This window comes from Sander lucioperca, chromosome 10 (genome assembly GCF_008315115.2).
Source record: "Sander lucioperca isolate FBNREF2018 chromosome 10, SLUC_FBN_1.2, whole genome shotgun sequence".
NCBI classification, from domain to species: domain Eukaryota; kingdom Metazoa; phylum Chordata; class Actinopteri; order Perciformes; family Percidae; genus Sander; species Sander lucioperca.
This window is the reverse complement of record NC_050182.1, coordinates 1,268,514-1,287,761: the sequence shown is the minus strand read 5'-3', so window position 1 is coordinate 1,287,761 and position 19,248 is coordinate 1,268,514. Positions and strand designations below refer to the sequence as shown.

The following is a 19,248-nucleotide window of genomic DNA, read 5'->3' as shown; positions in this document are numbered from 1 at the left end:
AACTTCTCAGGGCAGGAATAAGAGCTTTGAGATGGCCTTTATGAAGGAGGGCCAGAGCAACTCCCGGTTCAACAGAGGAGCGAGATATATCAAATAAGAGACTTGGGATCCACCCTTTAAACACCAACATCAGTGAGTGGTGGAGGTCGCTGTTGGAGAAGCGCCTTAAAGAATCATTTCCTGATTTTGTTTTAGCAAACAGTTACAACTCCCAAAACCCGGAATTTCCTCCCAAATTACACAAAGGCTTTTACTGGTTTCCTCTTTTATATGCACCTTGTGCCCTGTTTTACCCGTTTACATAATTTTTAAAACCTACATTGTGTAATTTTTTGAGTTGATTCTTAGCAAAAACCCCTTTGTTCTTTCACAAATATGTGCTCATTCATGTGTAATTACTTCCACCAACTAATCAAAGTATTCTCGTAAGCGTAGAATCTGACATTCAGAATCATTCAGAATACATCCGGGCGAGTTGCTCGAATGACGGCAGCCATATGTAGCGCCTCCATCTTTAAAATACATTAGCCAAAGAGGGACATACCTCCGCCTTTCGCCCTCTTCAGTGGCACCGTGACGAATGCCAGGGGGAGATTACTCGCCAGGGCAGCGAATAAGAGAATTAAAACGACAACGCGACAGGCAAAGCAACAAGACCGAAATTAATATTGGAGTGGCTAGAACAGCTACGTGTAACGATGGAGATACTAAGAGATCATTTCGGGTTCGGCCACCGTAGGAGTTAAAACTCGATCGAAATGGGAGGGGCTAGAAAGTAATATTCAGTTGGTTGTCATATACAATTTCACTGCTAGATAGGAGAAATTCTTCACAATGTAGTTTTAAAAATCATTTGTATTGTCCTTTGGCTAATTTTTTTTTATTATGTTGTTGTAAAGACATTTGTACTGTCCTTTGTCTCATTTTGTTTTATTCTGTTGTTGTAAAGCACCTGCTGTGTAAATGAAGTGATTATCACAAACACATTTAGCTGTTCACAGCCTCTGTTGTCCGGGAGCTAAAAAAAACCCTCTTTATATGAGCACCAGATGGTATGTTAATTTGAAAGATCTCTTCTTTACACGATATGTATATATAACTCAGTGTGACCCTAAAATATTGAAAGTGTTAATGACTGTGACAGCAATAAGCCAAGAAGAGAAGAGCAGAAAGCGATTTGAATAAGAATCGGAGCATATTGGAAGTGGAGGAGGACGAGACGAGAGTGTGAAGTTATTGAAGAAATGAGTTTTTCACCCGTTGAGGAAGAAAGGGGTGGCAATGTGCCAACTGATCATAAATTGAAAATCTTTTATTTCTCTCAAATGAATTTTGAGTCTGTTACAAGTCTGAAGTTTTATAGACTCTACAGTACAGCAGAGATTTATCTTCACAGTTTGGACTCATTTTACAGACGCTGGATACATTTTCCCTCCTGGGTTTAATCTGTGTGATAAATGAGACTTTCTGTCTTTGGCCCCAAAAGAAAGCTATTTTTCTTTCGACAGTAGCAGAACGAGGCAGAGACGAGCCTCTCTGACTGACAGTTACCACTGCTGCGGTCTGGGATTTCTCCCAAAAGATGAATCCCATTTTTAGTCCACTTTGTGCAATGCAGAAACCAAATGTATATGCCATATAATAGGCAGTACATTATGTAACCTACACTGTTATCCCGAATTAGCTGAATTTACTAGAAATTTGCGTGGAAACCTGTTTCCTTAAACCAGAGGTTCTCAAACCAAAGGACTTGGAAATAACAGGTTTGGACCCAAAATGTAGACTGTTGAGACGAGGAGGTAGCAGGAAGATTATGAAGATTTATTTAGGAAAAACGGCTTCAACTGAAGGTGTCCTGAGGCAGGCAGGCAACAGATAACAGGGAGAACCAACAAAATCAAACACACAGAGAACTGAACACACAAGGAACAAACTAGACTGTGAGAGACGACGAGCAAACAGCAGACAAAGGAAACACACAGACTAAATACACAAGATAACGAGGGTTGTAACGAGAGACAGGTGACAAGAGGGCTGATGAACAGGTGAGACTCATCAGGGCGGGGCAGACACTACCGTTGTCTCTCTACGTACTACTCTCTACCGTTGTCTCTCTACGTACTACTCTCTACCGTTGTCTCTCTACGTACTACTCTCTACCGTTGTTTCTCTTAATACTACATCATCTTACAGCACCTCGTTGGAGCTGCTGCTCTGCCCGGTGCGTTCCATACAGACGCTGAAGGGGGATTTGTGCGTCGGTATCTGACTCTGAGAGACATTGACCAAGCGTCAGTATTTTACGAGTTCAGAGAGAGAACGGATTGTGTATGATGGATGTTTTCCTTCTGTCTCCTCCGCAGGCGTCTCCAGCTGCTCTGGCTAAGAGCGTGTTGGCAGAGGTGCCCAACCAGGTGGTAGACTACTACAACAGCAAGGGCATTAAGCCCAAAGTGCCCAGGCAGTTCGGACCCTGAGCGCCCCCGCCGTAGCCGTTTTCCCCGCCACAGCTGCCCCCAGACTGCACGAGCTCTCCTGGACTGAGAAAAATGTTTACTGTTTTTGTTGTTGTTGTTGATGCGGATGTTAAAAGGTGCAACATGCAGCATTTTACCACGAAGAAGTGGCTAATTTTTACCCACACAAGAAGCCTGTCAGCCTCGGTACTGCATTTTACATTGGGATGGCTTTTTACAGGAAGTTCTGGATTGCTTTATGGCACAGGTGGAAGGTTTTTCATTACATGTCATCATCACGTACATGTAGATACAGACCCTACTGTAGCCTGACGTGCACCATCCCAGAAACATAACTTCACATTGCAGCGACGCAAACTGCAACAACTGTGATTGGTCCGCTTGTTTGTGGCTTGCTAGCGTCGCTTGCTGGCATCGCTTGTTCCGACTCATTTCCGGCTGCTCCTTCTTCATGAAATCATGAAGTCGGGGAGAGGGTTAACTTTTCCTGCTACAGCTTTCCGACCGCGGTCAGAAAGCAAACTTTGTTTACCACTAGAAACCAGGGTTTACACTTATTGGTAGCTTTTGTAAGCAAATTAGCGAGCTTTGTAGCATTCCTTTTGGTATATTTTTCCTTTTCTTTTGTGATCGTGTTTATAATAACAATTGGGCCACATCAGCATTTGTAACAGTGACATTTCAGATCAGAATCTGTTCATTTCAGTAGAAATGTGTGCACAGGGGCAAAGGAAATCTATGCAGAGCTTTCACGTAGAGGAAATTTGCTTAGTAAACTGACACGTGCATTTGTGGTGTAGCCAGCCGTTTTGTTGACAGTGAACAGATGGAACAGCGTCCAAAACAAAGAAAGCTATCATGTTAGCTTCGTCACACCATCCGGTTTTATATAACGCTCCTCTGCCAGAGTATAAACTGCCAACATGTATGGTACAATCTCTTGAATAAACAGTCATCACCAGGATGCGATTTGTGAGCAAAGCAAAACATGCATAATTAAACCCACCTTTCAATACGATGGATATAGTGCCACTCGTCACATAAAATTAAGCGCTTTCAAGCCGGCGTCCCGGAGCTCTGTAGCAGCTAAATACAACCAGCACGTGACAGCGCTTTACTTAGTTTGAAATACTTCTATTTTAGGTATATAATATGTGGTCTATTGGTGAAGTAGCATTGATCATTTTGAGAGGACAAATAATTCAGCAGAGGCAGAGATATGAAGAGCAGAAAGGGGGAAATCCCAAGCATCCCCCCCGGCAAATCGCACCCTGGTCATAACTTTTTGTCCAGTTAGCAGCTAAGTCAGCTAGCCTATTGAGCTGTTTTGGCCGGCTAGCATCGGCATGTTAGGCTTCTTGCACACTGGCTGCGTGGCGTGAGCGTGTCAGCTTCGTGGCATGTCCGTTTTTATTTCGGCTCCCATGTTAACAGGTTAGAGCTTGCACACTGTCTGCCTGACACGCACGTCTCAGGCACGGCTCGAAAAACGAAAACGCGTGCATGCTAGAAATAGGACCGATGCCTATTTTTCAATGTTTATATGTCATTTAGCACAAATACATTTAATAAATGACATGTTGATGTTTGAAAGTCTCGAGGTTTTTACATGAATGCAGATATAAATGTCATTTAAAAAAATAATAAACAATTATTGATTTTCAAATATTGCACCTGTCAATACAGAAGGAAATATTCTGTAGCCTATTTTGCCATCAATACTGCCGACGTTGTCTTTGCTGTAATCAGATCAGAATATATTTATGTTTATGGGAAACGTACATGTGTACAGACAAGGCTAGCAGCAGCAGTGCCGCGTCAGACATTTCTGGTGTGTAAAGACATAGAAAACGCCACGCAGCCGCCACGCAGCTGGCACGCAACAGAAACACCACGCTCACGCCACGCAGTCAGTGTGCAGGAGGCCTTACTGTCCAGCTAGCATGTCAGCAGGAAGCTCAGCAGCCACAGTAGCTTGCCATCTAGGCCTGTAAGTAGTCACTACATCACCAAGCTCCCAACACCGCCCATTGGTGGAGCCATTTTTCTTTTGTGGCCAGTAGGGGAGTCACGATTTCAAAATGAACTTTCAATTTAGACTTTCCAAATCAGAAGCAGGATCGGCGATTCCCCCCGTATTTTTTTTTCTCTCCAGCCTCGCCTACCTGCACACGTCCAACAACAGACACAACATATCTTAGCAGGTAACTTTGGCTTAGCGGTAGCATGCAGTGGTGCTTTTCCAGACACTATGGCAACTGCTGGAGTCGGAGATGGCGGAGAATGAAGTCATCGTGTGGCAACATTTTGCTTTCCCTGCGAGTGAGTTATAGAAACAAACAACCTAGGTAAAGCACATGGGCTCCGATGGGACTATATATATATATATATATATATATATATATATATACATACATATATATATATATATATATATATATACACACACACACACACACACACACTCTATTATACTTGTGGTCTTACGATGTATACAAATGCTAACTGTTGCACCTTTAGCATCTGTTGTGCATGCATGGGCCTGAAGAGGCTGAGCTGATTGTAACATTCAGGAGTGTTTTTAACGGACGTGAAAAGCACAGAAACACACACACACAACACTTAAACCCAAACGCTGCTTCCCTGCAGACAGCATGACGGGCGGGGAAACAGTCGAAGGAATGTATGAACCCCCCTCCTCTGCGCCTTCTGGTTTGGTTTTATAAGATATTTTGCTAAATTTCGTAAAGGTTCGTACATTGTAAAGCATTTTGGATCTCTGTCAGATGAACAAGCAAGCTGCCTTCACAGACGTCTGCATCCTCAAAGGCGAGGCAGATGCATGAACTGTTGTTATGCATGCAAATCTCCATGCAGGACTCCTCAGTCCTTGTGGTTTCTGTTTCCTGGTAGTGAGTAATATGAGTAATAACGATGTTTACAATGTACCCAATGATTGTTGGGACTGTTCTACTCTCCAGCATGTTCACATGTAAACGGAAATGTCTGAGTAGATTTAAAAGCACAACCTGAGACTATGGTGATAGTTTTTGGTCACTTTGTGCCACAACACCTCCCTCTCCCTCTCCCTCTCCCTCTCTCTCTCTCACCTTCTTTTGGGTTTTCTTTCTGGGTTTTTCTTGAGTTGTTGACATTGGAATAATCCCATCTAATCCCAATCTTAAAAGAGGACATTAATGGTCAATTTTAAAAAAACAACTTGCAGGGTAAACATCCTAAAGTTCTACAGTTTGCTCAAGTCCTGAGTCAGGATCAAACTTCACCCATTCATCCATCATTTTTCCAAGAAGTGACTCACTTTCTTTTGGTTTTTCTTGAGTTGTTGACATTGGAACAATCCCGTCTGGCATCTGGAGCTTTTGTCTTTCAGTCTACATATCTTTTTGTTGTTTTTAAGTCAGGACATTTACATAAAGTTCCAGAAAACTTTCAAGGGAAACATCCTAAAGTTCTTCAGTTTGCTCAAGTCCTGAGTCAGGATCAAACTTCACCCTTTCATCCATCTTTCTTTTGTTTTTAAAGCAAGGACATTTACTCTAAGTTTCAGAAAACTTTCAACGGGGGACATAACTACTTGCGTAGGTATTTTTATGTCAACATAAACATGAATTGTATAAGATATTCAGTTTGTTGTGTTGAACGAAGAGAGAAGAGATGGAGGACAGGTGTTGGGCCGTGTGACTTATCGTTGTATTAACATGCAGTATTGTGTGCAAAACAAGGACAAACTGACTTATAATAAAAGTTTTATCAGCAACCTCTCGAGTGTTCAGTGTATTAGTTTTTCTCAACTGCTAAAACACAATTACTGAAAATTTCTCAATTTTCTGAAAACATTAAACACAAAACCTCATCTTCAAGCACTATTTACAAAACCTCGGACTTCTCTCGCAAAATGAGACTTTCGCCTCTAAACAGTTTTACCTCAAATCATAAACAAAGTGATCAAAATGATATACACTATCAAGCAGTCAGTAAACAGTACACTAACAAATAGAAAACACATTGTTCAAAACATATAGATCTCAGGGAGAAGTACATTTTTAATCTCAAAATAAATTTCATATTTTTCCGTCATTGTCTTTTGATGAACGAAAACATGTTCTATCAGAGTAGCTCAAAATTGATCAGAAATTACTACTCTGCTTTGCTCTTTGCAATTATTTTTGTTCTTCCTCTTCCTTGTACCACTATTTTTACAGTACCGTACCCTGCATCTCACAAACATGTCCTTTGTCTCTGTGATACTGTAATTCTTGTTCTTTGTTGATATGAACCTGCAACCAGTCAAAATCTATTGAGCAGTCAGTACTTTCCCACCTTCAACAACCTGTTTGCTCTCTGAACTGGCTCATATTGGTTGTGTCACATCATTTGAAAGAAGTGAAATCAATTTTGAGTGGTTGTGTTCAATCAATGACATGTGTTCTCTAGTTGTATTTGATTGTTGCCACTTGTGTTTACCAGTATGGATGACATGTGCATTAGAGTGCAGAATGTGTTTCGAGTTTTGCTGAAAAGTCTAAGTGAGATCTGCAAATTGTGTTTTACCATATGAAATGGTTTAAGGTATTGACAACAGACTGCACAATTCGCTAAATGAGTTCAGGCAACGGATAACTTTGTTCAGCCAATGGGTTTTAGTGTTTTAGCAATTGAGAAAAACTGTAAGAGCAGAATTGGTTGATGGATTGAAAGAGTGAACACAGCGGGGTCAGCCCTATTTTCCCACAGCCCTATGTTCCCAAATTTTAATTTTTTTTTTTTTTCACTGAAAATTAGGCCCTATGTTCCCACATTTCTAAGATTTTTCTTAAAATTAGGCCCTATGTTCCCACAGCCCTGTTCCCACATTTCAGAGATTTATCTTAAAATTAGGCCCTATGTTCCCACAGTTCAAGGACATTTTCAAAATTAGGTCTTGTGTTCCTACATTTCCCTTAAATTTAAGCCCTATCCTCCCACAACATATTTTAGGGTTAGGGGTTAATGTTAGGTGGATAAAATCTGATACAAATTTATGAAAAAGGAAATGTGGAAACATAGGGCCTAATTTTGAAAATAATCTTAGAAATATGGGAACATAGGGCTGTGGGAACATAGGGCTGTGGGAACATAGGGCTGTAGGACCATAGGGCTGTGGGAACATAGGGCTGTGGGAACATAGGCACGCTCCCAACAGAGCAGAATTCATATACGACTCAATTTTCAAATTTCTGTTTGTATTCATTAGTGTTTAAACGGGGACGTTTTTTCGTGCGATTAATTTGCACGTCAATATATTTTTCTCGGATAAAGACATCAACCTCGGATAAAGACATCAACCAATCACGTTGTGTTGCTCAAACTGCAGCCTCTAGATGCTGTACATTGTTAGAAAAGTCTGTAGAAATACGGACTGTTTTAATATGAACGATTATCATTTTTCACAGGTGTTTTTTCCGTATTTTGATTTTTGGATTAAAGCTATAGTGCATAGTTTCTGTCGCCCCCATGAGGAATTCTGAGTAATAACAAAGCTGTCGGCGCGTCCACATGATATAAGCCTTCCATGTTCACCCACCCCCCCACCCTTCCCTCCTTCAGACAGTTGCTAGTAGCCAAGGAGGACACGGAGGATTAAAAAGACATGATGGACGCCACAATCTTCTGAACATAGTCATACTGAGAAATACAGAGAGAGAGTTGTGTGGAGCCGATAGTCTTAATTAGCTTTGTAGCAACTCATTTGGTTTGAATGTAACGGACGTTCATTTATTTCAAAAAGTTACACATTAAAGCTTTAAATAGAAATGTCCGTAAACTTAACGGAAAAGGTCTTGGTAATTTTCTGGCAGGACGTTATTCGTTTTTCTAGTTTTATTTCTTAAAGTGTACTATCACATATATGAATGTAGATATCTTCAGCAAATCTCTCTCTCTCTCTCTCTCTCTCTCTCTCTCTCTCTCTCTCTCTCTCTCTCTCTCTCTCTCCTAAATGGTAGATAAGCTGGCAGGAAAATCAATTTATTTTTTAATTGAAAACAGCCGCAATTCGCTAGCCTGGCTCCGCCCTCCTACGTACTTCCACTCAATTTTAATTTTCCTTCAGTACGCGTCTTGGTTTGTGGTATATTCTTGGGTTTTCTCCGGCCAAATATTTGGCGGTCCAATCAGCAAACAGAGGGAGTGGCTGAGAACGATGACGTTGAGGTCGTGCGCTAGTTTGAGTTGTAGTTCCATAATGGCGGCAGAGAAAGATGCGAACGCTACCGATGCTAAGCCGACGTCACGACCAAACATTAGCGATTGGTTACGGCAGATCCAGAGTGGCTCTGGGCAGATCCAATAGTTTTAAACTTCAACAGAGTACCTGCCTTCAAGGAAGTTAACACTTGTCAATGGAGAGAGGCCAGACTCTCTGGACAAATTAAATGTACCAGAGTCTGGTAGGACCAGGCTAATGTATCAGAGTCTGGTAGGACCAGGCTAATGTAGCAGAGTCTGGTAGGACCAGGCTAGTGTACCAGAGTCTGGTAGGACCAGGCTAATGTAGCAGAGTCTGGTAGGACCAGGCTAGCAATTTGCATCACTGCCAGTATAAATAGTTTTGATGCAAAACATTCGCAGGCGGTGCAATTATTCCGTATTTTCGTGTCATTTATTCGCCCTGTCGACTGTGCGTTTGCTGTTTAACCCCGTCAGTAAAAAGCTGTATCTCATGTTGCTTAAATTGCCTCCTCGACTCCTCCACTTGCCTCCCTTCCTCCCACCGAGGAGGCACGGGAGAGACGCGAGGAAATCACGGAGGAGAGAGGAACCGAGGAAATGTGTTTTAGAGAGATGAGACGTCCTTTCCTCAGAAGCGTCACATGAATCCGTCAGCTGTTTGGGCGGGGTTAGCAACTCCTTCAGCTGCACGGCTTCCAGGAAGGCTGCTCTCTGTGTCCTCGCCTATAGCTCCTCGATGATCCCTCTTCGGCATAGGCGGCGATTTATATTTTCCTCCGTGGGTGCTCACGGGTGCACACCCTTTAAAAAGAAAAGTAGTCAAATGTTTGCATTTCAGAACCTTAGGAAATGGACAGCGCCCGACACGAACACACACGCCTATTAACTCGATAATAAAGCCGTAAAGTAGGCTTTCAAGGACAGCTCCACTTCTCACAGATACAGATAGGATTGGAGATGAGAAGTTTAACTGATACATTACTGTGATCACCTTCGTGGGAAATTAAGAATCAATGCCACCGACATAACCAATCACACTATGACAGACTCTCCACTTAGCACCAACTGCAATGTTTAATTTTAAATGAATGTAGCCTACTGGCAGTCGGGCACACGTGGGTGCTCAGTATTTTCCATGGGTGCTCCAGCTCTGGAGAACCCACGGTATCGCTGCCTATGCTCCTCGATGATCCCTCCTCGGTCCTCGGAGCAGAAATAAGAGCTTTGAGACGGCCTTCACTGAGGAGGAACAGAACAACTTCCGGTTCAGCCAAGGACCGACGAGTCGAGGAGCTATCAATAAGGGCCATGAGATGCAGCCAAGGAGAGAAAATAAAGACGAATCTCCCAGCTGTCCAAACATCAGCAGCAGTGGTAATTAAACCTTTGGGCTGTTTGCTCGTAGGCGTGCCGAGTTCGAGAAGGCGGAGGAGACGGATGAAAGGATGCCATTAACTCTGTCACCGGGACAAAAGACTCAATGTGAAGCTGCTGTCACGGCCAACAATAGTGAACGCAACACAAAACATGAAGCTGCTCAGTGTGGAGAACAGAGGAAACCAGAGCTGTGAGATTTCTGTTTCAAATCAATTATTGCTTCATTATAGTTTATTTTTCCCCAATTGCTAAAAACACAATTTTGCAAACTAGGCTGGTTTTATCAAAATACTTATCACAATTCACAAAACCCAAACTGCAAAATACCTCATATATATCCTGCAGAATGAAGAACTGCAACTAAAACTACATATATACATTATCAAAATCAAACTTTTGCATCAAATGGCACACACTTCATTCATATTACCAGATTTGTGTCTAACCAACTACACACTGTTGGGAATAATGAGAAGCACTCTCATCTTTAGTATGCTTTGCCATAATACAAAAATAGTTCAAATTGTAGAAAGTTCTTCAGATTGTTCACATGCACAGAACTATTGACGTCCCTTTAGCGCTATAAGTAAACGAGCTTGGTCGGGACTAATGCCCGTCTTTAAGCGCTATAAATAAAACGCAGTTGGTCAGGACTATTGCCGTCCCTTTTGACGCAGTTATGTTAAGGAAAAGGTCATTGGTGGGCGTACGGTTCTGTGACACGCGGGAGGAAAGAAAAAAGCAACTATAGCAAGCGTGACAAGCAGGACGTGAACCCCGCTCTCCTGGGTGAAAGTCCTGTGTTTGACCCATCCACCCCCCCAACCAACCTCCTTACGTACTACTCTCTAAATCCTCTCTAACTGCTGCTCTCCCCAGTTCGTTACACAAACACGCTGAAAGACGCCTTTTTCGTCGCATCAGACGCTGACAGCCACTGTCCAAACGTCCTTATTTTACGAGTTCGGAATGAGAACGGGTATCCAGGTGGAGTGTGACCGTCATCTTCCTGAGCCATAACGTCAGCGTTGGGGCTTCTTTCTTTTTCTAGAATAGAGCTCAACAGTGTTGTTCCCTACGTAAAAATTCCCATTCATTTTCTCCGTAAGGATTTTAGATTATCAGCCATAATGTCTAAACCAGGGGTGCCAAACATACGGCCCGTGGGCCAGAACCAGCCCGGAAAAAGGGTCCAATCAGGCCCACAGGATGACTTTGCAAAAGCGTGAAAATTGCAGAGAAATAATTAATTCCAATTCCAAATTTACCACTTTAATCTCGGAGAATATTCTAAAAAGTGACTTTAACTTCTACCAAAGTCATTTTCTTGTTAAACTACTTGTACTTTTACTCAAGTATTACTTTCAAGTACTTTATAAAAGACTGCTGAAAAGTTTTCTCAGCGGTGTCACAAACAGACTCAAGGAATGTGAACAGGACAGAGTCGACAGAAAGCTTCTATTTCATTCAAAACTAACTCAAAGTTAACGAAAATGAATAAAGGAGTGTTTGGATGAGCAATGAAAGCAGAACATGGATCATGGATGTGCTGCAGAGGCGTTGGAGGCGAACTGAAAGGAAAGTCTGCAGGAAGAAAACGGATCCGCTTTTAAAACCTCAGGACTCAGGTGAGCCGAATCAGCTGACGACATCCAGCTGTCAGCCAATCACCTGCTGAGGTTGTCTCACACACACACACACACACACACACACACACACAAACAAATTAATGTGTTTGGTTCAGTTCAAACAGTTCCGAAGTCTTTGCCTGCCAGACAGACAGACAGACAGACAGACAGACAGATACATAGATAGATAGATACATAGATAGATAGATAGATACATAGATAGATAGATACATAGATAGATAGATAGATAGATAGATGGACAGATAGATAGATATATATTGATGGACTTTATTAATTCCATACTGGAACATTTACGGTGGCCCTGTCACTGTCCACACACTTTTGGCCATGTGGTGAATAAACTTTGAGCAAAATGTTTCCTCTCAGAGTGATTTTACATCTTTAATATTTCAGGTAACTGTGGGGGGAAATATTCTAGAAAGTTGTAAATAAATAAAATCTGTTTAAAGATGTTTATTTTGTCTCTCAGCGGACGAATGTTTTCAGTGATTATGGGATGCACGGTGTAGTGTTTGTGAGCAGCTGCTGACCCTGGAACAGGATGAGAGAGCAGACACACACACATGCACACACACACGCACACACACAGACACACATACACACACACGTACACAAACACACACACACACACACACACACACACACACACACACACACACACGTACACACACAGACAGAAACACACACATACATACACAGAGACAGACAGACAGACACACACACCACACACACACACACACACACACACACACAGATGGAGTCTTCCTTCCAGACGAAGCCACATTATCATTAATTCAAAGAATATTTCAACAGCTGCTGCTGTGAGAGTGAGTGAAGAAACAACGTGTGGATTATAACATGTAAATATGTGTAACGTAATGTGTAAATATAGAAAATATATTGACATGAAGCAGTGTGGGATCATGGGAGTTTTATCCTTCATTGCAGTCAGCTTCTCCAGGTTCCAAACCATACGATGATACCGTTAGTTTGTCATCTGCTTTTAAAAAAGACACTTCCTGAATGTAGTAAGTCTGAACACAGCAGACAAAAGGCAAAAACAAAAAAGGCAGCGACTTGAAGATCAACAAGTAACATCAGTAGGCAATAATTGATTATTGTCTGTCACTGCATCGATGCAGAATCGTCCAGGTCGGCATCGCGATGCATCGATGCAATGATTAATTTAAACACCCCTAATTGTGTTTGGTTTAAAGCAGTCCCTCCAGAAAAACGTGATTATGCGATCGCATAATTCAATGCATAATCAGCCAAAGTCTGCATATTTATGCGGGGGCCGCATTTTTTCAAATACGCCGCACTTTCGCCGCATAAACTGTCGATTTCCGCGCAAAATATGCAGGGCTTTCATGATTTCATAATCCCCGCATTTTCGTTGCAAAAAAGTCACATATATCTTAGCAGAAAGTTGAAAAATGTTGCGTTTACTTCACACAAGAGAGGCCATTTTCCCGTTACCATGGGAACGTTATGAAGTGACGTAATTACGCGACGTGAACATCATCGAAAAGCTGCAAACCCCGCGATGAAGCCATGATGAATTCGCAGTTTTTGCAAGTTCCCGCAATTTTTGCAAGTTCCCACAATTTCATCGCATAAAATTGCATAAATATCCCGCATATTCCATCGCATTTTTTAAGAAAACGTGCCGCATAATCAAGGATTTTTGCCCAAAACAATCACAAAAAAACTCCTTTGTGGAAGGACTGTTAAAGAAATGCCAATAAACCAGACCATGTTGTTCTCCCATTCAGGAATGCCGTGTGGACTATACAAAGCGAGACTCTCGTTATAATGTGTCGCTCCCACCCAATGTTAAAACAAAACCTACCCCCTTGGGCCTGTCGTTCCCCTGCAGACCCTTCAGTCAGTGTGAGTATCACAGAGGAGTTCAGCTCTCTGCTGCTCTTAAGTTATCAGGCAGAAGCACCTGCTGCAGAGACGCCTGGTCAATAATGAAATGAAGATCACACCTCTGCAGCTCCACTGCTGCACACACACCGGGGAGATTATGGCGAGCCAGCCAGCCAGGGAGGGGAAACGTTAATGCCTCCTGACGGCCACAGACCCCCTGGAGCAAAGAGTGTGTTAGAGGACGAGGAAGAGGAGGAAGCTGGGAAATGAGTTTCCTAAAGTCTGACTTCAGCCCAGTGGGTGTTCATCTAGGTGGAGCAAGAGTTCCTGTGGCTGGTTTGATCTTCTATTTACAGTCACAGAATGATGAAGGAAAGCAACAATACTCAACAGATGATTGAAAGTCTTTTAACTTTTTATTTGAAATTTTTTTACGCTTTTTTCAATGTTTTTATCTCTATTTTGTTGCTTTTTTAGACGTTTTTGTCCCTTTTTTTTAACGTTTTTGTTGCATTTTTTGGCATTTTTGGAGCTTTTTCCAACGTTGTTGTTGATATTCTGTCTTTTTTTCCCAAGGAAAGCAACAATACTCAACGGATGATTGAAAGTTGTTTTTTTTAAACCGCAACCGTTACCTTCTCTGGTTTAGATATATGAGAAGGTGTGGCCAAAGGGGAGATTACATATATCTGACTGCTTGAATTTGTTGATGAAAACCATTTGTAGCAATATATAATAATATTGAGGAGGTGAAGCATTGTGATGCATTCGGATATCAAATTGTATCGAATTGTTGACAGGATAATCGTAATCAAATTGAATCGTGAGACCAATGAAGATTCACACCGCTCATCACAATCATCTTGGGCGGTGCTAAGCTCCGGACGGAGCCACGGTGCCTCTCCTAAATAGCCTCAGGAAGGAACTTGTTGGTGGAACGTGTGTACATTCAAAATTAGTTTTAGATGTGCAACAGAAAACTCAGATTGGATAGTCTAGCTAGCTGTCTGGATTTACCCTGCAGAGATCTGAGGAGCAGTTAACCATAGTCCTCACAAATCAGCCGGAGGTTAGAACGCAACACAAAGAAAGAGGAAGGAGACGGACATCCAGCCGAATTTCCAGAGCAATCCCGGAAGTGGAACGTTGTCGATATAGAGTTCATATAGGCAGACTAGGCAACGGCCCAGAGTGGCACTGTGGCAAGGCAGCAAAATGTGGGCTTATTAAGATAAGCCCCCTTTCAGTCTATTGTTGAGGAATCAGAGCCCCTATCTCCCACCCCCCATTCCCAGTTTTAACGAGGTCAGAGGTCGGGACACTAACTGTCACACTGTCTAACAGTACAGCTTCACACTCCCAACCGTAGCCTGAGGTCAGTAGGTCAGAGGCTATTAGTGGTTCCCCATTCCCAGCAGTAGCTCCTAGGCTGTGGATTGTCTTGCCTCCCTTTCTACATTGTGTGAATTCTGTCGAATCTTTCAAAAAGCCATCGAAGACTCTGCTATTCCAGACTGATCTCATGAAGTGGCGTATGTATGACATGCCAATTTGTATGCCATTATTGCCGTGTTATCAAGATGCATACTTGTTTTTTAGCGTGTTTATCAACGCCGTTTGGTCTCAATAGTTTTACATTACTTTGCGATTGCGTGTGAATTTACACCGTAGCGAGTAGTATGAAAATCCGCGTAGGGAGGTTGGTCGGGGGGGAGGATGGGTCAAACACAGGACTTTCACCCAGGAGACCGGGGATCTCACATTTCTTTCGTGTCCAGCGTGTCATGTTTCCTAAATTCAACCGTCGCTTTCTTCTTGCAATAACACGCCAAGTGGCGATCACACGCCAAGTGGCGTTTATGTTTACGTCCGCTGTATACAGCGTAGACATACACACGGAAAGCTCAAAATGCGTACAGATAACAGGCCACTTGGCTTAAGTGGGCGTGTATGTGTATGCAAAGTCATGATGTCATGTTGACTATTCAAGCAGGCTTTTAGTTAGTTGAAGGGTTTTCATGGTTGTTTGTTATTTCTATTTGTATTTAAATTTTCTTGTATTTTAATTTGTTGTATTACATTTTATTGTGAAGCACTTTGTGGTTTCTATCCGTGAAAGGTGCTATACAAATAAACTTGACTTACTTACTTACAGTAGGCTACACGTAAACATAGCATCGCCACCTAGTACACAGACAGGTGATGATATGAAAGATAAGCTGTAATAGCAAATGAGCACGCGCTCCAAAAACAAAAGGAAGATGCTGCAGTGGTGTAGTCTAATGCATTGTAGTGGGTATACTTTACTGTATATATATATATATATATATATATATATATATATATACACACACACATAGAGGCCAGAGTCTGCCTTTGGGGGGAGGGGGGGCCGTATCATAGTGGGGGACCTGGCTGTCCTCCCCAGGGAAGTTTTGAGCATCAACGACTTCATTTCCTGTATTTGGATACACTTTTATGCACCAATTTATGGTGGAAGTACCTTTATTTAGCCTATGCGAAGAAGACAAACACAGATGACAATTCAAAATATATCAAAATATAATGTAAAGTATGTTGTTGCGTATCATTGGGCATTTTTAAGTGGGTATAAGTAAATCCTGGAGCTTTCTTAGTGGGTATACTGCGTATACCTGCGTATCACGTAGACTACACCACTGAGATGCTGGCCTTTCCAGAGCCCATGAGATGGGCGTATACAGCCACAAGCGCTGTGACTTTGAGGCTGCTGGACGTATATAACATTAGCGTTGGTACCTATACATGGACAAGGTGAAGAGGATATGAAAGAGCCCAGCAAACGGCAAACAACAATAACGCAAGAACTAATAGACATTTTGATAGAGAGAGAGGACCATATCAGGTCAGAGGAATTGATTCCCCCAGGAATGATGTGCACAGAAAAAAATATAAGATAAGCTTCAACCCCTGGTATGAACTGACCTCATTCTCATCCCTCTAAAAACACATTTCCTAGTTTCCTCTCTCCTCGCATGATTTCCTCCCTGCATCTCTCCCGTGCTTCCTCAGTGGGACGGACTAAGATGCGAGGAAGGGAAGCAACGTACCCTGAAGGAGCCTGATTTAAATACATGTTCCATTATTAACAGTGGATTAACATTAGGAGACAGAGCAGAGTAAGTGTGTTTCTCTGCAGGGTGAATTATTCTCTCCATTAACTATCCATTCCAACCCACAGGAGTGTTTTCCGTCCTCATATCTAAACCAGAGAACGTAACGGTCGCGGTTTTCAAAAAACCTTCAAAATCTTTCAAAACTTTCAATCATCTGTTGGGTATTGTTGCTTTCCTTGGGAAATAAAAAGACAGAATAGCAACAAAAACGTTGAAAAAAGCTCCAAAAATGGCAAAAAAGAAACAAAAACGTCTAAAAAAGCAACGGCCTCTAGCTCACCCAGTAATCAGTCCCTCCAGAAAAACGCGATTATGCGATCGCATAATTCAATTCATAATCAGCCAAAGTCTGCATATTTATGCGGGGGCCGCATTTTTTCAAATACGCCGCACTTGCGCTGCATAAATTGCCGATTTCCACGCAAAGTATGCGGGGCTTGCATGATTTTATAATCCCCGCATTTTCGTTGGAAAAAGTCACGTATATATCTTAGCAGAAAGTTGAAAAATGTTGCGTTTACTTCACACAAGAGCAGCCATTTTCCCCTGTTGCCATGGGAACGTTATGAAGTGACGTAATTACGCGACGTGAACATCATCGAAAAGCTGCAAACCCCGCGATGAAGCCACGATGAAACCGCAGTTTTTGCAAGTTCCCGCAATTTCATCGCATAAAATTGCATAAATATCCCGCATATTCCATCGCATTTTTTAAGAAAACGTGCCGCATAATCAAGGATTTTTGCCCAAAACAATCACAAAAAAACTCGGCATTTTTCTGGAAGGACTGAATAAGAGCCCAATGTAGGCTGAGTCCTTTGCAGGGGCGCGGTTTCAAATCCGACCTGCTGCCCTTTCTGTGTGTCATCTCTCTCCCCCGTTCCTGTCTATCCACTGTCACTATATCATACAACCCGGTCTCACGCCAGTTTGTGAAATGGTCACGTTATTTAGATTTATTGATTCATGTACATTATTTCGTGCACAGGTCACGATTTTCGAATGTGACCATTTCACAAACTGCCATGACACTGGGCTGCTCTGGGGGACGCAACAACGAGGAAATTCAACGCCACAACGGGGACATGAAACGCCACCCACAACAACGGGACGGTTGTGGTTAGGAAAAGAATAATGCAGAAAGGAACTGCAACACGCAGCATGCGATCGAAGTCCTGTGTTGTTTGACCCATCCACCCCCCCGACCAACCTCCCTGCACGGATTTTCACCTTACCGATACTACTCGCTACCGTAATCGTTCTGTGATCATGAAATATGCTTCCCATTGAAATACATTAGTTTAAAATTCATGCTCACCACACGAAAATAATAATTAACTTTTATATAGAGCTTAGTGGTCCCCTAATACTGTATCTGAAGTCTCTTTTATATAGACCTTAGTGGTCCCCTAATACTGTATCTGAAGTCTCTTTATATAGACCTTAGTGGTCCCCTAATACTGTATCTGAAGTCTTGGTGCAGAATTACAGCCACTAGAGCCAGTCCCACAATGAGCTTTCCTTAGGATGTGCCATTTCTGTGTCTGTAGCTTTAAATGCTATTGAGGAGGAGAGAGGGGGGGGACAAGGTGAAGGGGGGTGGGGGTGTGGTGTTGACCAACTGCCACTTTGCTCATTTGAAAGCCATGATGTCTCTCTCTCTCTCTCATGGGTGGGCCAAATTCTCTGGGCGGGCAAAGCAGAGAAAGGGGAGGTAACCTTTCCCCTTATGACGTCATAAAGGGAAGATTCCAGATCGGCCCATCTGAGCTTTCATTTTCTCAAAGGCAGAGCAGGATACCCAGGGCTCGGTTTATACCTATCATCATTTCTAGCCACTGGGGGACCATAGGCAGGCTGGGGGAACTCATATTAACGTTAAAAAACCTCATAAAGTGAAATTCCCATGCCATGGGACCTTTAAATGACCTGCATCATGTAGTTTTTCTGGAACATAGGGTCAGTTTCAGCAAATATGATATGATAAAGTTAGTTTTACCTACTGCACCTTTAACAGTGGATTAACATTACGAGATGGAGCACAGTAAGTTCTCTCAATTAAATATCCATTGAAGTGAAGCTGAGCACAAACGTCCCGGCAGACGTTCACTCCGGGGCGGAGGGGGAGGGGGGGGTCAAAGGTTAGCTCTGCGTCTTCAGGTACATCCACCAACCTTCCTCCATCTTCCCCCCCTTGCCTTCAGAGAGATGACATAAATCACCGAGGCGAGGCAGCGTTAATGAACCTGATGAGAAGCAGAGCACGCTCCACCATCGCTCTCTCTGACTTATTAAATGCCGAAATACCAAACCATCCGTCTCACTTTACACGCGCTCTGCTGGTGCTCCTGTTCAGGTCCGCGCGTCGAGCATCACATAAAGATAAACAGCGCTTATTTTCTCTCCACAAAAACGTCTCGCTCCAGCTCCGTAATGAGCCGCTCCGTGGGAACAATTGAGCAGATGGTTTCTCTCAGCGGCCAT

The 19,248-nt window shown here is 42.6% G+C and overlaps 1 protein-coding gene and 1 long non-coding RNA gene across 2 annotated transcripts in view; one reads left to right on the top strand and one right to left on the bottom strand.

Moving 5' to 3' along the window:
• cpne4a (copine IVa) overlaps positions 1–3,583 on the top strand; it is a 98,547-nt gene extending 94,964 nt beyond the window's left edge. Inside the window, exon 16 of the mRNA XM_031308362.2 lies at positions 2,364–3,583. Within this exon, the coding sequence (XP_031164222.1) occupies positions 2,364–2,477 (114 nt within the window). The 3' untranslated portion in view covers positions 2,478–3,583. The remainder of the gene's footprint in view (positions 1–2,363) is intronic.
• Positions 3,584–8,605: 5,022 nt separating this feature from the next.
• Positions 8,606–15,233, bottom strand: LOC116056208. Its single transcript, XR_004106517.1, has 3 exons — positions 15,222–15,233; positions 9,965–9,966; positions 8,606–8,746 (listed from the first exon to the last, which is right to left on the bottom strand). It is a non-coding gene; the product is annotated as an uncharacterized LOC116056208 (long non-coding RNA).
• Positions 15,234–19,248: the final 4,015 nt, after the last annotated feature.